This window comes from Protopterus annectens, chromosome 9.part0 (assembly GCF_019279795.1).
Source record: "Protopterus annectens isolate FY-2018-M chromosome 9.part0, PAN1.0, whole genome shotgun sequence".
In the NCBI taxonomy this organism is placed as follows: domain Eukaryota; kingdom Metazoa; phylum Chordata; order Ceratodontiformes; family Protopteridae; genus Protopterus; species Protopterus annectens.
The window spans coordinates 1,761,858,723-1,761,886,565 of record NC_056743.1 but is presented as its reverse complement, the minus strand read 5'-3'; the positions used below and the strand labels follow the sequence as shown (position 1 = coordinate 1,761,886,565).

The 27,843-nt window shown below is 40.4% G+C and overlaps 1 protein-coding gene across 2 annotated transcripts in view; it reads right to left on the bottom strand.

Annotated features, from left to right (window-relative positions):
- Positions 1 to 27,553, bottom strand: part of SWSAP1 (SWIM-type zinc finger 7 associated protein 1) — a 218,715-nt gene extending 191,162 nt beyond the window's left edge. For both annotated transcript variants that reach the window (XM_044084613.1, XM_044084614.1), the window contains exon 1: positions 27,204 to 27,553. In XM_044084613.1, the coding sequence (XP_043940548.1) occupies positions 27,204 to 27,479 (276 nt within the window). In that variant the 5' untranslated portion in view covers positions 27,480 to 27,553. The remainder of the gene's footprint in view (positions 1 to 27,203) is intronic.
- Positions 27,554 to 27,843: the final 290 nt, after the last annotated feature.

The following is a 27,843-nucleotide window of genomic DNA, read 5'->3' as shown; positions in this document are numbered from 1 at the left end:
TTTACTAGGCTAACGACCACAAGGCCCTTTTTAGGCCTAGCCATGCATCAAAAATATCTGATAACTTCTGATACCCTTGATAAGTGCAAGCATGGGCCTGGGAGATGAAGCATTTATAGGTTATCTGTTTGCATTAGAGACATATGTGCCAAATCGGGGATGCATTTCCAGTTTCCCATACAACTGTCCAAACTGCACTTGAATTGGGTTAGGGAGGAACTCTGCTTCACATGGATGGAGAGCATGTTCCATAGACAGGGTAGTCTCTGGGATACAGACATATCGCTCCAGCAGGTCCTATTTATATCACAGGCAATATTTAAGTCTTTAAAACAGGTAATTCTGCTACTATTTGTTTTGTGGATATGCAGGAAGTCCACTAGAGTGGGGTCTGACAATGTCCTGCATGCCAGACATAGAGCTCCCCTCAAAAGCATGTAGGAGACTGAATACAGGAATAGGGCCTTGAGGCGGTCTGGATAGGACACATTACTTACGCACTGCATTCTTTTAGTCAGGAACCTCTGTGGACATTCCAGTTGTTGGCTATGCCTGGTTAGGTACATACCAAAGGGCGTATTGTACTCAATGACAGGTCTGATGAATGCCGAATACAGTGGAACAATGACTTCCTCGGCCTTAGCTGCCATACCTTTGTTTATAAATTGCGCAATAAAGAATGATTTCCTCACCACTGTAGACATGTGATGATCAAAGTCTAGATTACTGTGTGTGCCCCAAGTCCCTAACTACTGGGTCAACTCTAAGGGGTGTGTTGTCAATATGATAGTTACCAGGAATGGATGACTTCCCAAAGGAGACTATTATGCATTTCTTGGCATTTAGTTTTAGTCCATGGCTCTAAGGGTTCAAACTTAAAATACTGAAAAGGCAAAATATCGAAGTGGCTTTTAAGCAAATTCTTTCCCTGGGAAAGAATTCGCTTGGCCTCTTCGTTACTTTGCCATTTTCGGCACTGTAGTGCGGTCTCGCAGTTGATATATTTAAGTAGAGGAGTGTGGGGGGCAAAGTCCCCCACTTAATGTAAACTTTAAAGTGTTTTTTTTTTATTTTTTTTTTTGTTGGGAAAAAAAATTATGTTCTCACAGTCCGACATTGTAAGCTTTCGCTTATATAGGGTTGATTAATCACTGTTCGCTTTTTTAAGCGTTCGGTGAACTAATATAGACCCGGCTCTAACACCAGTTATGTGTCTGTGTCAGCCCCTCCTGGAAAACATTTGTGTCAGTGTGAGATTCAATGACAGCTCCTAATTTGCAATCATCTGCAAATTTAGTCAGCCACAGACCACTGACTTTGGCCTTGACTTCTGAGAATTAAATGCCGAAAAGAACCAGTCCAAGGACTTATCCCTGAGGGACTCCACTTGTGACTGGCCTCTTTGTAGAGGACGACTCCACAATTCTAACTTCCTGGGTCCTGCATATGAGCCAGCTGGCTATCCACCGGGTGACATACAGGTTTGTAACTAACCTCTTGAGTTTGTTAAGAATGCCCGAGTGGGGTATTGTGTCAAATGCCTTGGCCAGGTCAAGGTAGGCAGTCTGAATGATTGTGCTCTCATCCAATGCTTTGGTGACCTTCTCAAAGAAGTCCACCATCCTACTGTGTAATGTTACTATTAAATCAACTGGTAGTCTGACCAAGACATGCAAGGCTATTTAAGAGTGGCCTATACAGTGTCACCAAATAGATATGCAAGTACTCTATGAGCTCTAATATGTCTCACAAATATTTGCCACAAGATAGGTTTAAATATATTTAATAATAAAGGAATACGACAAAACTCAGTAAATCAACACAGTAACTTCAGAGTTCAAAATCACAGGAAATATTTTAAAACAACATTGCAGGACAGTCTTAAACAAATACAGAAAACATCTAAACTAATCTTTACTATATTCCTATCTATATCTAAAAGAGATACTATGCCCTAAATCTTACGCAATCTATATTGCGCAAGTGCAGATGGTGATGATGAGTGGATGTTCTTGCTAAGTCCAAGACAAAATAGAAAATGCTCAGTCTCTCTCTGAGAGAGTTCTTAAATTAATATCAAATATTACTGCTGGGTTAGCTTAGATGACATCACATTTTGTCACCTGACTTCAATTCCCAGGCTAAAACAGAAACTAATAGAATTTAACATCTCTATGTGACAATACATACATCTCAGATGTCTGCAGATCCTGAAAGTCATAAAACAATAAAACACTTATATTTTTAACCCTAGTAATTACTTTTCTTTTAAGACAATACAAAAAATTGTAGCTCTAGACATTGTGCCTGCTACACTGAAACTGAGAGAGAACTTTTATAGCATAATCGTAAAGGAGTTCAATTTAAACGTATTTTCCTGAAGTTTTCAAGTTAACCCTTTTATGTTCTAGTTTCTACTGTTAAAACATACATTTGCACAGGCATATAGTTTATATGCATTTCTGTTCTAAGTCACCAGGGCATGCTGTGGTTACATTTTAGCTCAGTACATAACATACAGTTCTGTATAAATCATATCAATATTTACAAATGACATGGAATTATTTACAAAATGTCCAAATATCTGGCCTGGCAATATTTCCTTACATCACATTTCTTCCTCCCATCCCCCTGAAACCTCAAGATAATTTTTCAAGTGACGTTTGAGAGGGTTGAGCCTATCTGGAAATACCTTACCCCATTCCCTGTCTTGAGAACCCATCTGAGTTGGCATTGCTAACCCCACTACGGTGCTACACTATCATATCATATGCTTGCAACCCTAGGCTCCACCTTAGCAACTTGGAGTTTTGCTGGCTGGCTTGATGTAGCCATGTTAAGGGACTGTGGTCTGTAACTACAGTGAATTTCCTTCCATACAAATAAGGCTGAAGTTTCTGCAATCCACACACTGTGGTTAGGCATTCCTTTTCTACAGCTGCATAGCATTCCTCCCTGGGTTGGAGCTGATGAAGGAGATATACCACTAGGTGTTATTCTACCTCTGAGGAAACCTGGCTAAGTACAGCCCCCACCCCATGGTTTGAGGCATCCACCTGCACAACAAATGCTTTGCTGTAATCTGGACTGGCTAACACAGGAGGTCCTCCCAATGCTCCTTTAAGCTTCTGGAATGCCTGCTCACATGCTGGGGTCCACACTACCTTATTTGGCTTGTTTTTCCTTGTCAGGTCTGTGAGAAGAGCAGCTATGGTATTATAATTGGGCACAAACTTTCTGTAGTATACTGCTGTCCTGAAGAATGCTCTCACCTGCTTTTTGGTAAAAGGGGCAGGCCATGCCTGAATGGCTTCCACTTTGGCAGGTTCTGGCCTGATCAGACCACTCCCATTTCTATGTCCCATGTAGGAGAGCTCTGCCATACCCACCTTACATTTGCTGCACTTAATGGTCAACCCTGCCTTGTGTAGTCTGCCCAGCACCTCCCTGACATGGTGAAGCTGCTCTTGCTAGGCATGTAGATGGCAATATCATCTAGGTAACCAAGGGCAACATCTCCTGCTAGGATACAATCTACCAGCCTCTGTAAAGTCGCTGGGGCATTTTACAACCCAAAGGGCATCTTTGTGAACTCATACAAGCTAAAATGAGTCACAAAGGCTGCCCTCTTTCTAGCACTGGCAGTCAAGGGCACCTGCCAGTAACCATTGGTAAGATCAATAGTGGTAAGATACTTAGCCCCACCCAGCTGCCCTAGGGCTTTATTTGTCTTAGGCATGGGGTAAGCATCTGACTCTGTGTGACTATTTAATTTCCTGTAGTCCACACAGAACCTGGTGCTGCCATCCTTCTTTGCTACCAGCACCACTGGGAAGGCCCAGGGACTGCTGGACTCCTGAATTACCCCTAGTTCCAACATTTCCTGTATCTCTACCCTCAGAGTCTGTTTGACTCTCTCAGGCACCCTATAAGGGGCCTGCTTAGTAGACCTTTTGGGTCCTGTATCCACATCATGCTGCACCAGGTGGGTGCACCCTGGTTTCCCATGAACATGTCCCCAAACATTTGTAACACTGCTCAGATTTCTCGAACCTGGGTAGGGGATAGCTGCTGGGACATTGATACCCCTTCCACTGAGATCAGTCACCATATCCTCCTTAGACTTCTCCTGGCATCCACTGCAAATTCTCAGCACAACGGCTACCCTATCATGATAAGGCTTCATCATGTTAAAATTATAAACTTTGTGCCTCTGCTTCCTGCCGAGCAGTTCTACCATGCAGTTAACATCACTGACCTTCCTTAGTACCTTGTAGGGTCACTCCCAAGCTGCCTGCACCTTGTTGTGTCTGAAAGGAAGGAGAACCATTACCTGATGCCCTACAGCATAGTCTCTAGCTCGAGCATTCCTGTCATACCAGACCTTTTTCTGCTGTTGGACTTCTGCCAGATTCACCTAGGCCAAGCCCATGAGCTCCCTGAGCCTTGTCCTGACATTTAGGACAAATGCCACGACAGACTCCTTGTAGGATTCACGCTCATCCTCCCACTCATCTCAAATCAAATATAGAGGTCCCCTCACCCTATGCCCATACAGCAACTCAAAGGGTGAAAAACCTGTGGATTCCAGGGGAACCTCTCTTTAAGCAAACAGATGGGGCAAATATTTGTCCCCATCCCTCTTAAACTAGTCTGCAAATGCCTGTAGCATTGTCTTGAGTGTAGAACATAACCTCTCAACAAGACCATTAGTCTGGGAATGGTAGGGGATGGTCTTTAGGTGCTTCACCCCACAGTACTTCCACAAACAAGCCAGTAGGTCTGACGTGAAATTGGAACCTCTGTCAGTCAGTATTTCTTTTGGGAAACCTACCCTGTTGAAAATCTCTAACAAAGCATTTGACATCTTTTCTGCCTCAATGGAGGACAGGGCCACAGTCTCAAGGTATCTGGTAGCATAATCTACTACCTCTAGGATAGATGTTTGTCCTGTGGAACTTGAGGTGCTCAGAGGTCCCACAATTTTCATAGCTACCCTCTGAAATGGCTCCTCAATCACAGGCAAAGGCATCAAAGGAGCTTTCACCTTGTCTCCTGCCTTGCCTACCTTTTGGCACTGCACACAGGTCATGCAGTACCCTGTTACATCTCTGGAAATCCCAGGCCCATAAAAGTTCTGCATAATACATCTCTTTGTATGTTTTATGCCCATATGACCTGCAAAGGGAATATCATGGGCGATGGCTAGAAGTGCCAGATGGTAGGCACTTGGCACTACCAACTGTTGTATTCTCTCACCCTCTAGCCCTCCCTCAAGGGTCCAACTCTCTATACAGTAACCCTTTGTCTCAGTATACTGATTCCCCCTTCCCTTGAGAATCAGGTGCCTCATCAGCTACCTCCCTCAGGCCTTGTAATGTAGGGTCTCAGAGCTGAGCATGTCTCAACTCTCTCTTTGTAACCCTTCCCAGCTCCCCTTCTACAGGAAGTCTGGTATTCTGATAGCAGTGCCTCACATTCAGCCTGGGTGCTACTACTCACCTCTGCCTTTGCAGTCACTCTGTCCAAGGGAACATCAGTACCCACAAGCAACTGTGGCTCACCTTCAGTCTCACTGCTACAGGGTAGCTCCCTCCCTGAAGAAACCACTGCACCAGTCCTGGCTGCAAGTGTGAGGTCTGTCTGGGTCTCCCCCAGCCTACCAGACCCACATGCTTGTTTCTAAACCTGACTGCGTGTTAACTGCATGCACACATGGTACTGCATTATCAGAATCATTCCCTATCAGGACATCTGCAGGGATATCCTCAAACACACCTACTTGCTGGCTTCCTTTTCCACCCCCCCAGTCAAGGTTAATCATAGTCACAGGTATTTGGAATGGAGTCCCTCCTACAGCTCTGACTGGAGTAGACTGCCCAAGCAAGTAGTGCACCTCTTTAACCATTACAGGCTTCACAATGGTTAAGTCAGAGGCTGTGGCTCTCTTAGCAATGGCCTCTTTCCCATTTAGTAAGATAGGATATAACCTCTTGTGGTAGTTTGGTACCCTTGTTGTCTCGAGACAACTTACTGCTGGCATTTTTGACATTCCCACTCACTTGCTGTCCCACCTTTTGTTCCCCACCTTGCCTCCACGGACATCTATATGCCACATGGCCCCACTGGTAGCATTTAAAACATTTAACCTTTGGTCCTGGTTGTGTTCCTGGACTAGTGGCTTCCCCTGCTACTGAGGAACTCTGTTGGGGCAGTCTCGGCTGATACACCATAGGTTCCCTTACACACATGAGCAGCACTGGGTGTCCCTTTACTATGCAGTGATGCCCTGCTTGCTAGGTATAGGCCTACCTTCTTCCCCACCTTATCTGCAGTACTACATTGTCCATCAGCTAACTAGATTCTCATGTCCTCAGGCAAAGTGCTAAGGGCTTCTTCCCTCACCAAAAGGTCTACAAGCCCTTCAAAAGTGGTGACATGACATCTACACGCCCACCTATGGAAATAAGTGCTTAGTTCAGCAATATATTCATACACACTTTCATCTGCCTTGCGTCTAAGCTCACAAAACTTTTCCCTATAAGCTTCAGGTGTTAAAGTATTCTAAAAGACAGTTCTTTACAATATTTTAATTTAAGCAATCAGTATCAGACAATTTAGAAACAGCAGTTACAGCTTTACCATAACTGCAAGTAACAGCACCCAGAGCCCTTGGTCAACATTATACTGTTTACATACCTTTTCAAACATATGAATGAATCTATCAAAATTACCCCCCCTTTGTTGCTTCTGGGGTTCGCTTACTCCCTTCCCCATTACCTCCATGACTCTGGTGAAGAGTCAGCATCTGTTTTCATGTTGCCTCTGCCTCTCATTCTCCTCAGCCTTTAGACGTCGCATTTTCTCATTTTCCTCAGCCTCTAGACGTCTCAGTTTCTCATTTTCCTCAGCCTCTAGACATCTCAGTCTCTCTGCTGCTTCTATTTCCAAACACTTGCCCTACAGCTCAAGTCTCTAAATCCAGATGGATTTTTACATCCTTTGTGGAAAGGTTGAGCTGTCCAATTTCTGAGAGCTGTACATCTCCTAGGCCTGCCTGGTTGTCCTCCTGATTGCTGGTCTGCGATGCAGCTGTGCCAAAAGGTGCAATTATTTCTGCCTTAGTCAGGTAGGCTTGCACCTGTCCTTTAGCCTGGCACATCTCAGCCAACTGGCTCTTTTGTCAGCTTGCCATACTCATCTTAGTCTCTCTGTTGCTTCTATTTCCAAACACTTGCCCTCCAGCTCAAGTCTCTAAATCCAGATGGATTTTTAAGTCCTTTGTGGAAAGGTTGAGCTGTCCAATTTCTGAGAGCTGTACATCTCCTAGGCCTCCCTGGTTGTCCTCCTGATCGCTGGTCTGCGATGCAACTGTGCCCAAAGCTACAATTATTTCTGCCTTAGTCAGGTAGGCTTGCACTGGTCCTTTAGCCTGGCACATCTCAGCCAAAAGGCTATTTGTCAGCTTGCCATACTCATCTGCTGACATGCTTGCCTGCTCTCCCTCATTAACTAAGCTAACAAAAAAATATATAAAACAATTGTGATGTGAAACTCTGAATGTTCACTGTGTGGCTGAGAGTACAAACACCTTTCTTAGTGACCACTGCTTACAGGCTACAGGAATTCAATATCCACACCACTACAAGCCAGTTAATATGGGATGTGGCTATCCCACCACTGTAAACCAATTAATATGTGCTGCAGATATCCCACCTCTGCCTACCAATTAATATGCGATGCCCCTTCACTGGCCCAGTAATCAAGAAGCCTCAATCCTCACCACTAGCAACAGCTAGGGGATGTACACACTGGGGGGATGACAAGTACACACACACAGTAAAGTGTAATTTCCCTTAACAGCTCACAGAGACCACAGTCAGTCTGGGGCTGGTTTATCCCTTTTTTCTCCAGATCCCCAATAAGACTTCCCAGTGGCACAGCTATAGGCTTGAGATCTCAGCTGAGTAGCCAAGCCAAAACCTCCAGAACCTTCTCTGTCCAAGCAGTGCTTCGTGTCCCTGCCAAGTAGCTGACACACACTTTCAGGTCTGATTTAGATACAAACACATGCACACTCCGGGAAAAGGCTGGCACGGGTTTACTAGCTATGCCCCCTTCTACCCAGACTACAAGGTAGTTTCCATTGCCACCAACCACTCTTATCAGCTACTTTTAAGGCCCTTAACAAAGGGTGTCCAATCCTACTTTGTAATGTTGTTATTAATCCAGATGGTAGTCTGACCAATACATTCAACGCTATTTAGGAATGGCCTGTACAGTGTCACCAAATAGATATGCAAGTACTGTAAGGAGCTCAAATATGTCTCACAAATATCAGCCACAAAGACAGGTTGACTCATCCTCTTAATGCAGAAAATCTGGATAAGGCCAAATATATTGGGGAACATACAAATAGTACTAAAAATTGCTCTTGTATAAACTTAGTTGACATAACAACAGGTCTTGCTTTAGCATGCATTTTTCTGAAGAGTATGAAGTCTGAAACTCAATGTCTTGTCATTATTTAGTGACTTCATTCCTAAATGATTTGCCAGAAAACCACACATTTTATGAGGAACAAACCAAAAATAAGAAGCAAAAATCTATTATTCTGCAAAAATCTGGACAGTTAAGAGGTATAGTTCAGCTGCGGCTGTCTGAGATTGCCCCCTCACAAAATCATGGTTGAATGGGTCATCCCCCCTGCAGCTATTCCAATGTCCGATTACTTGGCTATTTCACCACATTTACCGTAACCACTGTAATGTGCATACTGCTTTACTTCTACAATGATTTGGATTTCACTTTCTCTGCCCTTGAACCTCACATTCATTGTAACAGCATTGGAACCCACATTCAAAGAAAATACATCTGCCAGTGGCAGATAAAGATTAACTTTGGGCTGTTTTCAAATCATAGGCCCCTTGCACAGGAAACATACATGTGTTCTTTGATACACCTTCCTGATTGTATTAAATTATATTCCTCGTATAATACAGTACAGCTGTTAGAGGACATTTTAAATTTGTTTTGAACATTTTTCCAGTAAACAATGACACAAAATGCATCCGCTAATAATGACAAAATTGCCCAGTTCAGAACATTTCCATCAGGAAAGTCTACTCAAACTTCTACAATCCACCAGTATCAGTAAATATGCACAATCTCTGCAGAAGTAAAAGTCATCTAAATAATTACACATCAAAGAGACCTGTAACTAATGAAGAGATTGCTGCTAGCAAACAACTTTATATTTCATTGTTTCGTCTACAAATAAAGTGCCGGTTGCTGTTGAGGAATAAATTGCTTATGTTACAATAAAAAAAATGATAAGCTAGTAATATTGCAATAGAGAATGGATGGCAAACTGATAACAGGTTCATCATTACTAGGTATCTCCACCAAAGAGGACATTCTCAGGACTGCAGCATCCACCCTCTTTTAAAGTATAACAGAGTACAGTGTCAGCAATGCATCTATATACTGTGGGAGTAGAACCCACAGCCTTCTGCATCAAAAGTAAGTACACTACCTGTTTTGCTATTAACAATACAAGCAGACTTAGCATAAGCAGCATTAAACTTCTCTTCAAGCTCTCAGCTCCTTGTAAAATCCACTCGACACTCAACTGTATCTCTCAACTTTGAAGCACAAGAAATCTGGAAAACGCCAAAATTTATTGGGGGGAGGCAAAAGCTGAAAAACTTGGGACACATTTTAAACATTGCTTGTATAATCTTGGAAAGTTGCTAGAATAAAATGTAGTGTTACCACCATGCATTTCACTGCCAAGTCTTGGCCCCTGGACCCTGTGCACTACAATCAGAGCAACATACCACTATGTCAAATCAGCTGTTTCTTGAAAGACATGTAGACTGAAGCTTAAATTGCTATCATTTAGTGAATTCAGTTCTCACCATAGCTCTCAACCACTTAGCATAAAACACCTAGACAAAGCCAATAATGGGGAAATACAGCTTCCAAACATATTCAGCGAATTCAGTTCTCACCATAGCTCTCAACCTCCTAGCACAAAAAAAACCTGGGCAAAGCCAATAATGGGGGAATACAGCCCCAAAATTAGGGACAAATTTCAAATATTGATCTTATAAACATTGCTAGAATAAAAGGTTGTGTGTTACCATGTACTATCTGAAGAATATGATGTCTGAAATTCAAATGCCTGTCATTATTCAAAATGCAGAAAACCACAAATTTCACAAGAACAAAAATATAAGGCAAAATTTTCACAAGTGGTAGTGGGTAGGGAATTCAAGCTCTTGCTACATGTTGCCAAGGTACAAGGTTTGAGTCTAGCCACCAGGTATATTTAACTGGGGCATCTCAGACACACAGACACAGACACACACACACACACACTGAGCTCAGTTTGTCCTGCAGTCCTTCCACTCCCGCGAGAGCAAGCTGCTTACCCAGCCTACAGACACTGCAGTCCGATCTCCTTCCAGTCTATGCAGCTATGCAGTTGTAACTGCATAGACTTCTGGGATCTCTGCTGTTGAATGCAGTCTGTCTTCCTAATCCAGACTGTTCTGGGACTCGCGTTTTACTTTTATTTTTATGGCTGGGGGGGGGGGCTGCAGTCCTGCAGCCCAATAGCACAAGCCGCCCCTGAAAGCAGTTCAATTTCAACTTATTTTCCTGAAGCTTTGCAAGTTAACCCATTTATGGTCTACTTTCTACTGTTAAAACATACATTTGCACGGGTATATAGTTTACATGCATTTCTGTTCTAAGTCAGCAGGGCATGCTGTGGTTACACTTTAGCTCAGTACATAACATACAGTTCTGTATAAATCATATCAATATTCACAACTGACATAGAATTATTTACATAATCCAGATAGCTGGGCTGGCAATATTTCCCTATATCACAACAGTGATCTTTCAATACGAGTTCTGTTCAAAAATGGTAACGGCCTCAGTTACGAGATAGCTGCCATGAAGTTTGTACCCTCAAGATCAATGCTCAAGGTGAAGAGTTTTCAGGTATATCAGTACAGTGAGAAAGGGTTAGTACTGCAGTTTATGCAAATGATCAAAGACTCCTCATTAAGGAAATATGTCATATACATATATTAGACATAGTTGGAAATGAATGTGCTACTTTTACGAATGAACACTGGAGATGGGAGTATTGTTTTGGGCATTTTTATTCATTCACCAGCAACCTGCTTAATCCTGTGCATGGCTACAGGGAACTAAAGTCTATCTAACCCTACGTTTCAACTGTCCCTGATTGTAACTCCCATTTTAGCTCTAAGCCTCTTAATCCCTTCTAAAATTGCTGACTTTGGACATAAGGTGGTGAATTACTCTTAATAAATAATGACAATAATTAGTGTTACAGACCTATTTTACTTCAAAAAATGTATATTAATTCACATTCTCATATTATGTCAGTATCTGAAGGTAACAGTATCCCTAATTATTTCTGGATTTGCCCTAAATTATTTGAGAGCTAGGATACTAACGTTCAGCGGCAAAAGCAAAGACAAAACTTCTGAACAAGGTGACAACCCACCCCAGGATGCACACACTCACTCACAAAGAGCATGCACACCTACAAGCAATTTGGAGACTCACTAATTCACCTTTGGCATGTCTGTGGGATGTGAGAGAAAATTAGAGTACCTAGCAGAAAAACACACACAGACAAAGGAAGGACACAAAGTTTGGGATAACCTTGCTTGTCTCAGCACAAGAACACTAAACCATTACTGATGTAAATAACAGAAAATGTTAGATCTGCTGAGATATTGCTATACCTTGCTGGACTGAAAAGTGATGAAAAAATATTTGAAGATTGATGAGAATTTACAGAATGCTAAGAAGATACGGTGAGCAACAAAAGACTGCTTTTAATCTAAAGTATATTTCTTTCTTGTTTTTCATTATTTTTTAAGGACTGCAATTGTTTTATTATATAACTCCTGTTGGGTGAGTATATAACCCTATCCCCATGTTTTTCAGCAGAGTTGTCCAGGTGTTGTGCTAGCAGAAACCCTCAGCAATTCGATCAGCATTTTTTGTGAAAAGTTAGAATTGAATAACTCTGAGCCTATCTTTGTATGTCACAATGAATCCTGAATGCTAATGATAATGTCATGGTGTTATCACACAGTAAACTAACACAATAAAGAGTTAACTATGAATATACTTTGGTAGGAGTCCTAGTTGTTGTGTCTTTCGGCTTTTCCTGGTTAGGGGTCGCCACAGCGGAACTCCGGTCCGCTAATGATTGGTAGTAGATTTTTACGTGCCGAGTTGCCGGCCCTGACGCACAACCTTCAATGAAGATACGCCCATTCACGCATGTCTCCACACAGAAGACACTCTAGCTGAGAATCGAACAGGACGTCTTACTATGAGGCGACAATGCTACCACAGCACCACCACCGCAGTTGGTAGGAGTCCTAGTACAATAAAAAATACGTCTGAACAGACAAAGGAATATTAAGACAGTAAGGTGCAACAGGTGTGAACAAAAGTACAACTCTAACTAATGTCATGTTCTTCTTATCATAAAGTGCTTTTTATATGTTCAAAGATTCATAGCTGTATACTAGGCTACCAATAACCACCACCGAGAATCCCAGGTAGTCTACAGCCCACAGAAGCAAACACTTCACAACAAATGCCCACTGCAAACCACAAAGTTTATTTTTCCACACCACAACATGCACAATTCAGTTGAGCACAACTTAAAATTAATTAATTAATGCACTTTCATCCTAAACAAAGAACAGAACTTCATTAGAATGAAAAACCTCATTGCCATTAGAACCTATATATAAGAAAAATATAATGAAAAGAACAAATGATCAGCATTTGCCCAATTAGCTAAAATAAAATTAACAAACATTTAAAGAAAAATAGAAATACAAATGCACAGTAGCAACAATATATGCAAGTAAAATTCAGGACCATGTACAACTATACCTATTTCCTAAAAATATACTGTTTTAATGTAGCAGATATAAAATGTTGATGCAAAAAATACAAAAAAATAACCAATTAAGTAGATAAAAAAACAAAATGTTTAACAGGAATGTCAAAGGGCTAATTACTGTAATAGTTTAAAAAAAAGCTTTACTGCGTTAAAAATGTTAATAGTAAATTATTATATATGCATGTTAGTAATACTCAAAACATGAAAATCACATTATAGGTACAACAATCATGAAATAAAAGCAATGTATATTTAAAGACAGTCACTTCTAAATGAAAATTTAATTGTTCAAAGTTAAAATTTTACTGCCATTAATTTCAAAACTGAAACGGAGATAGTGTTATTAATACCAGGTGGCATGGTGGTATTTAATTTTAATCGTCAATATAGTTCTCTATATTCAGTTTTAGTTTCCAATGCACCCCCCCCCCCTCCCCAGGACTACATGGAATGATTTCCAAAATCCTAAATAAGAAAAATGTAAAATTATGACAAATGTTGGAATGTTTATATAAAGCATTATTTATATTATGCTTTTCTATATCATAAATGTGTTCAAAGATATGTTTTTCAATATTCTCTTTGTCTTTCCAATGTAAGGCGGGACTGGTACTACATCTCTCAACATAAACAGGTTCACTACTATTGCAACTGCAATGTCTCAAAACCAAATGATATCTATTAATACCGTTTAACTGAACATCCATGTCCTCCAAAATATATTTACGTTGTCCACATCTACCACATTTCTGGTACCTGTTTTAGCAAAATAATCAGTATCATTCTCATATTTCCTGTTTTTTTCTGAAATTGCTTTGAAATTAGATAAATGTTTTATTAAAAAATTATTGGAAAGAACTAACTCCAAATTAAAAAAGAAATGTGGCTACTCTCTAAAAAAGGAATATTAATTAAAGCATCATTAACTGGATCCAACCCATGGTCCTTAGAAATGCATGTAAACAAGTCTACAACATCTATGGTAAGGAAAACAAATGGTCTAACCCTGAGATTAGGGATATTATGTCGGAAAAAGTCGCACAAATCTTTTAAAATGTGTGAAACTTATTAATATATACCCTGAGGGGGTATGTTTTTGAACCTTGGGCAGATAGTATAGGCCTTAAAGGAGGATTACAGATATCCTTGTGAACTTTTGGGATACCAAATATTGAAGGTATTGAAAGGCCTATCTGACAATAAAAAATCAAACAAAGAATTGGTAATAATGTCTTGTAACTGGCAATCTTCTAAAAATAAATTGGTCTTACAACACGCAATATTTATTTCCTTCCTTGATACTGCAATGTAAATATTGTCATGCAAGATATCATACATGTATCCTGTGTAATCAGTAGTATCAAATAAAAACACTCCTCCTCCTATATTAGGTTTCATAACCACAAACTCTGTTAGACATAAGGGTATCCAACAACGTTTTTCCCCAGTCAAGGTTCCTGATACTGCTATACATGTGAGTTAAAAATGCTTATGAATAACTATCTCCAAAGCTTTTTCAAAAGCTGCTACAAGAGGGTGAGATGGAGGGTTAAAAATACTCTTCTTATTAAAATCATTCATTTATAACTGGTGTAGATTTGCCATCAACTCAAATGGCTAAGTTCAATTTTCTAGTAATGATTTTTAATTCCATTAAAAGATTTACTATATTCATATCTTTATTGCAATGAAAGTAAAACCTTTTTTTTAAAAATATGGAAATTAATTGCATTAATCTGTATAGAACTATAATTAAAAAAACTAAAGTTGTCAAGAGTTAATAAAATACCTCCATAATCTATATTGTATTATTTGGTCCAATACTACTATCCTCCTCCTCTATTTTCTTTGCTTCCCCCTCTTCGTGTTGCCCCAATGGTTGAGATGAGGTCTCTCTGAAGTGACCCCATTGGAATGGATTGCATACCTGTGCCAAGAATTGTCATTCTTGCAGGCTATCTTCTCTCATCTCCAGAGAGGGGGATATTCTTAAGGGCCTGGTGTATACCCTGATGTATAGTTATTGGAATGCCCACATGCCTCACTTCCTAATTCAAAGGTGCCATGAATATGGTCAATCTCAAACAGAATTACTGTTATTGCAATTATCTTTATTGTGGCATGCCTTCTGAGCCCCCACCTTATAACTTAGGAGACTGATAAGCATTGTTACCCTGATGAGCTGTAATATCTCTTTCCAACTTCTCATACTGGTTTTAATAATTTCCACTTGGCTATCAATACTGCTAAAAATACTATCATAGTTCAACTTATGCATAAAAACAATAAATCTTGCTGAATAAAGTTATTTAAATAATCAACTTCCTCTAATAACACAGTTATTATGATTAATCATCACTTACAATAATTCCAAGCCTTGCTTATTGAATAAAGAAACCAACATCATAAAATTCTGAATCATACTTAACCCATTTGGGAACTTAGAATATCTACATCCCTTGGGTACCTGGCTCAGTCTCACAAGTTCTTGATTATTTGATGCTATTGATTACATAGGACATATGTATGACATCTTACATGACAAAAATATTTACAGCATAGTATCAAGGCATGATATAAATACTGCGTATTGCAAGACTGATTTATTTTTGGAAGATTGACAATTACAAGGTATTATTATGAATTCTTTGTTTGATTTTTTTTTGTCTAATAATAGGCCTTTTATACCTTCAATATTTGTGATCCCAAAGGTTCACAAGGATGTCTGTAATACACCTTTAATGGCGAATATGGAGAAGCATAATATAAAAATTGCTTTATGTGAACATTTCACCATTTGTGATGTTTTTCTTATTTGGGATTTTGGAAATCATTCCACACAGTCCTTGAGGGGGGCATGGAAAATTAAACTGAATCATTATCATCATCTTTCGGCTGTTCCCGTTAGGGGTCGCCACAGCGTATCTTCTGTTTCCATTTCTTCCTGTCCTCTGCATCATGCTCTTTCACACCAACCGCCTGCACATCCTCTCTCACCACATCCATAAGCCTTATCTTAGGCCTTCCTCTTTTCTTCTTACCTGGCAGCTCCATCCTTAGCATCCTTTTCCCAATATACCCAGCATCCCTCCTCAGCACATGTCCAAATCAACGCAATCTCGCCTCTCTTGCTTTGTCTCCAAACTCTCCAACCTGAGCTGACCCTCTAATATACTTATTCCTAATCCTGTCCACCCTAGTCACACCCAGTGTAAATCTTAACATCTTTAACTCTGCCACATCCAGCTCTGACTCCTGCCTTTTCGTCAATGCCACCATCTCCAACCCATATAACATAGCTGGTCTCACTACCCTCTTGCAGACCTTCCCTTTCACTCTTACTGGTACCAGTCTGTCACAAATCACTCCTGACACTCTTCTCCACCCATTCCACCCTGCCTGTACTCTCTTCTTCACCTCTCTTCCACATTCACCATTACTCTGAACTGTTGATCCCAAGTACTTAAACTCATCCACCTTTACCAACTCTACTCCCTGCATCCTCACCATTCCTCTACCCTCCCTCACATTTACACACATATATTCTGTTTTAGCCCTGCTGACCTTCATTCCTCTCCTCTCTAAAGCATATCTTCTCCTCAACCTGGTCCCTACTCTCACTACATATCACAATGTCATCTGCAAGCATCATAGTCCACGGGACCTCCTGTCTGATCTCATCTGTCAACCTGTCCATCACTACTGCAAATAAGAAAGGGCTCATTGCTGATCCTTGATGTAATCCCACCTTCACCTTAAACGTATCTGTCACTCCCACCACAATCCTCAACAATGTCACACTACCCTCGTACATATCCTGTACCACACTTACATACTTCTCTGCTACTCCCGACTTCCTCATACAATACCACAACTCCTCTCTAGGCACCCTGTCATATGCTTTCTCTAAGTCCACAAAGACACAATGCAACTCCTTCTGACCTTCTCTGTATTTCTCCAACAGCACTCTCAGAGCAAATATTGCATCTGTAGTGCTCTTTCCTGGCATGAAACCATACTGCTGATCACTAATCATCACCTCCCTTCTTAACCTAGCTTCCACTACTCTTTCCCATAACTTCAAGCTGTGACTGATCAATTTTATCCCTCTGTAGTTACTGCAGCTCTGCACATCACCCTTATTCTTAAAGATAGGTACCAAAACAATTTTTCTCCACTCCTCAGGCATCCTCTGACTTTCCAAAATTTCATTAAACAATCTGGTTAAAATTCCACTGCCATTTCACCTAAGCACCGCTATGCTTCCACTGGTATGTAATCTGGGCCAACAGCCTTTCCATTCTTCATCCTCTTCATAGCTGACCTTACTTCCTCCTTGCTAATCTGTTTCGCTTCCTGATTCACTATCCCCACATCATCCAACCTTCTTTCTCTCTCATTCTCTTCATTCATCAGCCCTTCAAAGTACTCTTTCCATCTACTCAACACACTCTCCTCACTTGTGACTATGTTTCCCACACTATCCTTTATCACCCTTACCTGCTGCACATCTTTCCCAGCTCTGTCCCTCTGTCTAGCTAATCGGTACAGGTCCTTTTCTCCCTCTTTAGTATCCAATCTCTCATACAACTCTCCATATGCCTAATCCTTAGCCTTCGCCACCTCTCTCTTTGCCATGCATCTCATCTCCTTATACTCATGTCTACTTTCTTCATCTCTTTGGCAATCCCACTTCTTCGCCAGCCTCTTCCTCTGTATACTCTCCTGTACTTCCTCATTCCACCACCAGGTCTCCTTGTCCTCCTTCCTCTGTCCAGATGTCACACCAAGCACCTTTTTAGCAGTCTCCCTTACTAGCTCTGCTGTAGTTTCCCAGATATTCGGTAACTCTTCACTGCCTCCCAGTGCCTGTCTTAACTCTTACCTGAACTCCACCCCACAATCACCCTTTTTTAACTTCCACCATTTAATCCTTGGCACTGCTTTCACACTTCTCCTCTTCTTGATGACCAATGTCATCCTACAGACCACCAATCTATGCTACTTAACTACACTTTTCCCTGTCACCACTTTAAAGTCTCCAATCTCATTCAGACTGACCCTCCTACACAGGATACAATCCACCTGAGTGCATCTTCCTCCACTCTTGTTTGTCACCCTATGCTACTCCCTCTTCTTAAAATACGTATTCACCACAGCCATGTCCATCCTTTTCGCAAAATCCACAATCATCTGACCTTCTGCATTCCTCTCCTTAACACCATACCTACCCATCACTTCCTCATCCCCTCTGTTCACTTCACCAACATGCCCATTGAGGTCCGCTCCAATCACTAGTCTCTCACCCTTGGGTACATTCACTACCACTTGATCCAACTCACTCCAAAATTTTTCTTTCTCATCCATAGCACACCCAACTTGTGGAGCATATGCACTAACAACATTCATCATTACACCTGCCAAATTACTTATGAGGAGAAAACTAAACTGAATATAGAGAATTATATTGGCAATTAAAATTAAATGCTACCATGCTCTCTGGTATTAGTAACTATCTCCATTGTTCCAATTTTGAAATTAAGGGCAGCAAAATTATGACTCTCAACAACTTAATGTTTATTTGGAAGTGACTGTCTTTAAATAAGCATTTTTATTACATGGTTGTTATACCTATATGGTGATTTTTATGTTTTTGAATATTACTAACATGATTACTGCATATATAATTATTTACTATTAACATTTTAAAGCAATGAAGCTTTTAACTTATTTGAATAATTAGTCCCATGACAATCTTGCTAAATAAGTAGATAAAAACAAAATGCTTATATATTTTTTGTATATACATTTTGTATTTGCTACATTAAAACAGAATATTTTTTAGGAAATTGGTACATACATCATCTTGCATTCCACTTGCATATATTATTGTTACTGTACATTTGTAGTTCTATTTTTTAAATGTTTGTTTTATTTCAGCTGATTGGTCAAATCTTGATTTCTTCTTTTCATTATTTCTTTGTATATATATATATATATATATATATATATATATATATATATATATGCATGCGTGCGCGTGTGTTCTAATAGCAAAGATGTTTTAGTTCTGATGAAGTCATGTTGTCTAGGAAGAAAGTGTATTACTTAATTTTAAATTGTATTCAACTGAATCATACATGTTGTGGTATGGAAAATAAACTTTGTGGTTTGCAGTGGAGATTTGTCATGAAGTCTTTGCTTTTGTGGGCTGCAGACCACTTGGGGGTCTTGGTGATAGTTATCAGTTTATACTAGGCTAACAACCAGTGGGGCCTTTATAAGCCTAACCAAGCATCCCAAATGTATCCCACAACTTTATGTGCCATAGCAGTTTTTTAAAGTGTATGTGTAAACTAGGGCAACGGTTACAGGTTGCCTGTGTCCATTAACAGACATAGGTGCTAGACCCAGGGTGCATTTAAGCAATAACCCATGCCTGGGTGTGGGTAATGCCGGATTTACCTACGGTTGGTGTGGTTGGTCATGAGGGCGAAGCCCGAGTAGCCAAAGACAACCGTGGGTAAATCCAGCATTACCCACACCCAGAAGTGGGTTATTGCTATTATACAATGGCATTATTTAAGAAAAAAAATACTTACTTTTCTTAAATAATGGCATTGTATAATGCCTCCTTGCTGCCCTTCTGCAGCTGTCCAGTATTCTGTGGCAGTTCGGATGTACTGGTCATGCATATGGTTACACAGTACATCAGAACTGTGTGTGGAAGTAAAGGAGAAAGGAAGATCTCCGTTACTTTTAAAAATGTGTCTCGCTATGTTAAACCCGTTCACCATTCCGTTCACTGTTGCAGTCCAACAAAACAAAAACAAAAAAAGACTTATACTAATGGAAAAAGTCCGGGCGATCGGATCTTTTTCCATTAGCATAAGTCTGATTTAGAACGTGCAAGCTGAGCAATCAGCGTGCATGTTTTGGAATATTAATGGGTGGTCGTTGCATAATTCCTATTTTCCCAACCCGTGGTCCGGGTTTCTCTTAAATGGAGTTACGGAAGAGATCTGCTTCACATGGATTGGAATCTTATTCCAGAGGAAGGGAGTTCTCTGAAACACATACCTGCCCCTCCAACATGTCCTATCTATGTTGCAAGCAAAGTTTAAATCCCTAGATTGAGTAATTATGATGCTATTTGTTTTGCAGATATGCAGAAGTTCCATCAGAGTGGGATCCATGTTTACAATTTATGTCAGGCATAGACTGCCTCTCAACAGTCTGTAGGAATCAGAGTACACAGACAGGGCTTTGAGACAAACTGCATAAGACATGCTGTTTACTCCTATGTTCTTTTTTTGAAGAACCTCTGTGGACATTCCAGTTGTTGCATGTGCCTGGTAAGGTCCATACCAAAGGTGGTGCTGTGCTCAATGATGGGCCTGATGACGGTCAAATACAGTGGAACCGTGGCTTCCTTGGACCTTGATGCCGTGTCCTTGCTTATAAGTTGAACAGAATAGAATGATTACCTTACTACCTTAGGCACATGCTGGTTGAAAGCCAGGTTGCTATTTACATACGTACCCAAATCTCTGAATACTGGTTCTACTCTTAGGAGTGCATTATCGAGGTGGTAATTTTCTGGAGTATATGACTTTCCAAAGCATACTATTATGCATTTGTTGTCATTGAGTTTTAAGCTGTGGCTATGGCACAAATCATTTGTGGTGGTCTAACTTCATCAGTCCTATAAGAACCATCTGGCTATCTGGTGCATAACATAAGAGTCTGTGTCTATATCCTTAACCATGTCAAGGTAGGCAGCATATACTGTTATGCCCTAATCCATAGCCTTTGTAACAACCTTGTCAAAGACATCCACCAGGCTGAGGAGGGGTGATCAGACCTTGATGAAATCAAAGTGGGTTGGAGACAGTGTTTGAAAGTTTTCAATGTCCTTATTAATCATTTCCATAACTCTTTGCATGGATTTGTATTTGAGACTAGTCAGACTTGTGTCTGTAGATCCTGGAGTACATGTACAGGTATGACCATTACAATTCTCCATTCACAAGGCACAAAGCCTGTCTGGAAGCCATGGTTAAACAGAGATTCTAGTGGTCCTGATAGATCATGTTTCGGGCTGTTTAGGAGGCATCCTTGGTCATTATCAGGCCCCTTTAATGTAGTTTTTTTGGCCTTAGAGAGTGCATCTAAGACTTGCTTCCTAGTATTACTTGGGAGGGTTGTTTGATGGTATTTCTTAGGTGGTGGCCAGGGAGGAAGGGGGAGTAAAACTGGAGATGAATTTGTCAGCCAGCAGATTTGCTAGATCTTCTGGCTCCATGTAGATGATTCCATCTACAATCAGGTCAGCATATTGCTGTGTGTTGCGTTTGAGGTTTCAGGCATAATTATCAAAGGCCTTACAGTTGTCCTTTGTCTGGAAGACTATCTTTACCTCATGCTTGGCTTCAGTAGACAATCTGCTCTTAGTTGTTTTCTTAGATTGAGAAGAGTGGTTTTGTCATGCTGGGGGATAGCACTTTCTAATCTTGGCTATGATATTTTTCTTTCATTGTGCAACTTGTTTATGTTTTTATTCCACCAGGGTGGCTTGCTTTTTGTTAGTTCTGGGCCTATTTCTGGTAGACACAACTGTCTCTATGCATTTATTGACACAATTGTACAGGCTTTCTCTGAACAATTCTGCATAAGCATCTGTGTTCTCTGGGGTTGGGGGGGAGCTTAACATTTTTACAGGTTAACACTTAGTAGATAGAAGATTGCCTTAAAATATTTCCTAAATGTTAATGGGTTAGCCAGGGTCACAGAACTGATTTTTACTATAAAAGAGACAGCTTTGTGGTCCAACCTTATCAGAATGAACAGTATACTGGGAGGGTACAAAATTATTGCATATTTGTGAATACCAGGTGAAATATGTTTGTACTCCTAGTGAAGTCCAGGTAACACTCTGGGTCTGTAAGTTTGGAGTCATGCAAGTATTCCAGTTTATAATGATGTTTTATCATCCATAATGAAATGTAAATACTGGTAAATCATGTTTCTTTCATATGTAAGTATCTTTTTCTATACTTCTGGTCATTACCAAATTCTGAAGTCTCTACGCAGAACATTCTGTATGGCTGTCTGTGAAACTTTCATTCTAGCAGTTGCAACAGCAACTGCTACAAAGGAACACTGCCACTCAGTGAACACAGGATGGGGAAGGGAGGTTAACTCACAACACATCTACAACCCGAAGAAAATGTTAAAGTCCACAATGGCAAATATTGGCTATAAAAGTATGGGAGGTCTGCTATATTAGTTTTCAAATGTGAATTTTTATTTATTGATGAAAATATTTACAGATACAAAGAATGAAAATCAGTTGACCTTTCAGATAAAATAAAAGTTTAATGAAAAGCAAGACATTTAGGAACTCTTTCAAGATGAACATTAAAACCAATACAAAAGTCTAGCCAGCTGCCTTTAACTGATACATTGCATCTGTGGCTCCTGTAAATTATATTTGACAGAACTGAAGCATAGCAGAAATTCTGGAATACTACCACTGATAAATAAATAACGAAACAAGACAACAAAGACCTTGGTACCCTTGTTAAGACTGGTGTCAACAGTAAATTCTATAAGGGTAAGGATTGTGCAAATTCTACCCAAACAGATGAGGTTTCATTTGGCTGGATGCCAATATCAAAGCTGTTGTGCTTAAAAGAATTTCTGGAGAATCAGAATACCTGGTAAAAGCAGCTATTTTATTTTTCTCTGAATTTGTGCTACCTTATATTTAGCCCATTTAAGCATCAGGAGGGTAGGGAAAGTGGACACCCCCCCACCCTCCGTGGAGACACAGTATTCCTCATCCTCCCTCCATCCATAAGGACTACTGCTTTGGCATTTAGGATACTCTACATTTTTTTATGTTCTATAACTGCAGTATCACTCTCACCATACAACTTCTATCTGGTTTAAAAAAATACTGCAACCAGCCCCTTGAAGTATAATTAAACTACAACACGGAATTATATTAGATGATTGTATAATCTCTGTATGTGGAGCTTTTCTCCCAGGGCCGCCACTGAAAATGGGTCTTATCCCAGTCTGACTTTCCCGGTAAGCAAATGTAAAATAAATAAATTTATTTTCAGCAACCTACTTTTCTGAATTTATTCCAACAATGCATTTAGCAAAGAAGACTATTAAAATTAGCATGAAAATGCATTAGTTAAAATAATTAAGCAATCGTGTTTAAGTGTCACTTTACTGGATACAGTGGGAGCACTACAACTGCTTGCATGATTGACTGTCACGCCTCCATAACAAAATCAAGAATAAAATTCCCGCCAAAGGGATTTTTTGCAAGCAGTTGTGTGCCTGCATCCTCCAGTACCCTGCTGTATCTGTACGGTCTGGGTGAATGATAAGACTGTACCCAAGAAAACTCCCATCATAGACTGGCCAATTAAACCTCAGGACATTTACTTACCTCCCATACAACTTCAGGTGAAAAAAATCAATCAAGAATACTCAAGGAAATAATACCTCTCAACTGTCCAGATTTTCACAGAATGTTCCGATTTTTGGCTCATATTTTAGTCGGTTTCTGATAAAATTTGTGGTTTTCTGGCAAAACACTTAAAGTCACTAAATATTGATATAAATTTGATTTTCAGACTTCATATCCTTTAGAAAAATGAATACCAACACAAATCCTATTATTCCAGCAGCTTTCTAAGTTTATAAGAGCAATATTTAAAATCTGACCCTATTATGGGCCTTTGCCCCCCCCCCCATTATTTTAGGCTTTGTTGAGATTTCTTGTGCTAAAAGGTTGAGAGGTATGCAAGGAATTACAATTCAAGAGCACTATCAATTACAGTTGTGTAATATTCTGTAAGGTATGCAACAGCACATCATATCCATACTTCTCAACTGTCCCTGATTTCCAGGGATGTCCCTGATTTTGACTCTAAAATTTATCTATGTCCCTCTTAATCCCTTCGAAAACTGGTGACTCTTGGAGGAAAGGTGGTGAATAATACTCAAATAATGGCAGTAAGTAAGAGATATAGATTTATTTTATTTCACAAAATATATAGTAATTAACATTATTTTATTCTGCCAATGTCTCAGGTTAATAGTATTAATATTTTGCAAATGTCCCTGATTTTTTTTCTGGGTTTGTCCCCGATTCTATTTATTTTTATTTATTTATTATTAGACATTTATTTTACCAGGATAAATACGACTGGACAGTAGGTGTGCATTTTCAGCGGAGTCCTGCGGAGAAAAGCTACAAAGAAGTTACAATGTGAATACATAGGTTATTAAAGAGTAACAGTTGATTGCAATAATAGAAGTTGGGTAACAAATGGCAGAATGCTAACACAAGGCAGAAAACAGCTAAATGCAAAAGAAAATCATAGTACAGTCAGGAGATCACATACCTTACAGTAGTAGTACAGTATGTGTTCATAAGTACATATTTACAATATTTACAGCACTATACAAAGCACATAGGTGAAAGTGTAGCGTGAGCATCAGAAGCAGGTACATATTTATAATATTTACAGAGTATTCAATGCAGTTAGGTGACAGAGCAAAATGAGCTTCAGAGGCTATGGGGGTAATCTGCCTTCAGTGGGGTGAGGATTCAGGTGGGGTCACTGCAGTTGCAAAACAGGGTTAGCATTAAGGCAGGATTTAAAGAGGTCTTTAAATATGGTTGCGTAATTTTCTAACCTGAGGTTGGGAGGGAGGGTGTTCCACGCTTTTGCGACCTCATAGGAGAATAAGGTTTCCCCAGAGCTGTTCTTGCCTGTATTGATTTCAATCAGGGATTTGTTACTGGATCGTAATGTCCTGTTGGAGTTGTGAAAATGTAACATGCCAGCTAGGCCAGGGGTTCTGTCTGGGTGGTAAAGAATTTGACAAACTATGATGAGTTGGTGGTAGCATAGTAAATTTGGAAATTCTAACCAGTGTAGTTTAAGTAGGGATTGACAGTGGTGGGAGTGCAATTTAGCATTGGCTGTGAATCTAGCTATTTTATTGCGGCATATGGAGAGTTTGGTCAAGTCGGTTTTATTAATGTTGATTAGAACTAGAGAGGCATAAAGTAATGATGACAGGAGATGAGTTCTGGCTATGGTAGTTCTAGACTCAAGGGTTAGGAACTGTTTGCTATGATAGAGGCATCCTAGCTTCTTCTGTACTTTAGAGATAGTTTGGGATATGTGTTTGTTGTATTTAAGTTGTTGATCAATTGTGACACCTAGGAGTTTGGCCTCATCTACTGGGGTGATGAGGGTGTTACTGGCTGAGAGAATGGTGAAGGAGGGGTCATTGTGCTTGGTTGGAAGAAATAGCATTAACTGTGTTTTTTTTGGGGGGTTAGTATCAGTTGGTAATTGTTTAGCCAGTTTTCTATTGCAGTGAAAGAGTCTTGGGCTTTACTTTGTAGAAGATGGATGTTCGGTGCCAAGCAGATTAGGGTTGTATCATCTACACACTGGACAATATCGGCTTTAGTGGTTGCTAAGTGGAGACTGTAAATAAGTTAAAGAGAAGGGAACCTAGGATTGAGCTTTGAGGGATGCCACATGTGATGGGGAGTGGGGGGATAGGGAGTTGACCCATTTGACAGATCATGATCGGTTGCTTAGGTAACTATTGAACCAGTGCAGAGTAGGGTTGTCAAGGTTGAGTTCGGACAGGCAGGTAAGGAGTTTGTTGTGGGAAACTGTGTCGAATGCCTTGGACAAGTCTAGGAAGATGGTGGAGACCAGTTTCCCTTGGTTCCTCTGTGAGTTAATGGTATTGAAAAAGTTAATTAGAGCAGTGCCGGTGCTATGAGATGGTCTAAATCCATGTTGGGTTTTTGACAGTAGGTTGTTGGTTAGTAGGTGGGTAAGGAGTTGGTGGTGGATACACTTGTCAAGAATCTTCGGGGTGATATGATTGCGATGGGATGGTAGTTAGAGAGGTCAGTTGAGGGGCCACCCTTGGGCAGGGGGATGATATATGAGGTTTTCCATAGGGAAGGAACGGTGCATTCAGAAATAGGTCTATTAATGAGTAGGGAGATGGGATAGGCAATGGCTTTAGATGCGATTTGGAGATATTTGGCTTGCAGGTTGTCGGCAGTGAGAGTGGTTGGCTTTAGTTTTGCTAAGAGTTTTTGAATGGTAGATATTTGTACTGGTTTGAGTGAGAAGGGGGTGGAGTTAGTTTGGCATTTTGGGGTTTGTGGTTGGGTTGTGGGTGATATATTATTCACAAGTTTCATTATGGAAGCGGTAAAATAGTTATTGAAGTTTGTGGGTATATTGGGGTCTGAACCTTCAATGTTTTGTAGTGGTGTAGTGGATTTCCAGGGTTGGAGGATGTTGTTCACTGCAGCCCAGAATTTCTGTGGGTTGTTACTGTATTTCCTTTGTAAGGAAATACAATGATTTTGTTTGTCCATCTTGACCTGCTTTTTTGCTTTATTTCTAAATTTAGCTCTGTTTCTGTTGAAATATGTCCCTGATTATTTGAGAGCTATGGTCATACCAAATATATATTCCGTTCATCCATCCTCAACCCCTTTTCCTATTTTGCACATGGGATTGGGGTGTCACTTCTGCAGTGACAATCATCTTAAGCCAAGGTTAACACTGTCGGGTGGCTAGCCATGACACTGTACTTCATTCGCACCACTCACTCGTGCGCACACAATCACCTACGGCCAATTTAGAGTGTCCAATCTACCTACTGTACTGTATGTCTTTGGAATGAGGGAGGAAAACCATGTGAGCACAGGGAGGACATGCAGACTCCACACAGAAGACACCCCAGCCGAGACTCAAACCAGAGAAGTTCTTCCTGTGCGATGACAGCGCTAATCACTGCACCACCACGGCCACCACCAAATTTATTTTAGGACCATATAAATCTTTTGTGAGCACAAAGCTAGAATATTCTGCAGTTGTAAAGACATAACTTTTAGCAAGCATTCAACTTGTCCATTTGTTCCATATTCTAACATGTAGCGCTCCGAGATGGAAGACCTATGATCAAGTCGCCATCTCTAAATAAAAGGACTCATGCAATCCAGACTTCATGTGCAAAACTTTTTGGTTCAGCGGGCGTAGCATGATACCAAGGCAGAACCATTTCTGCAGGATTACGAGTGGATATACAATACTGATCGCAGTGAGACGACACATATGACATTGCCACTATGCAAACAGTCCATTCCTACCTTCAAGCTGAGGGGGCCTAACCGTGCCCTCAACCCTACAAGGGGGGCAGGAAGAGTCTGGATAGGACTGCGTGATATGAACAACACTCGCTTTCCTTCTTCGGCTGCAGCTAATATTGCCGCAAGAAATAACAACGATGTCTTCCCACAGGCGTGCTCACCCAGCACCAGGCAATAGGGTAGCCGATCACCTATTAAAGACAAAGAGTCTGTGGATACTTCCGCGTGTTCAACTCCACTATACCATCTCAAAGCTCCCCTAAGCAGCCCAGCCATATTACACCACTACGTCTTTACTCTCCCTGTAATTTGTTTAAAACAGCAAAACTCTTCCGGAAACTGCTCTGCAAACTTTGCTCGCATATGATTGGTTGAAAAGAGAAAGCGCGTGTCACAATTTGTTAAATGGAATTAGTCGCCTGCAGCTTTATTCGCGTATGATTGGTGTGGCAAATGGAATGCGTATCTCGAGTTCTAAGCAGAATATTATCTGTTCAGAAGTTTTTGTTTCTGACTCAGTTTTTTTGTTGTGGGTACTTGTGATGTAAATGTTCGTTCAGTGTTTGATGCTGGATATATCGCTCAACCGTCCCGTGCTTGCTTGTGATACAACATTTTGCTTTGTTTCTCTTAAAACTGG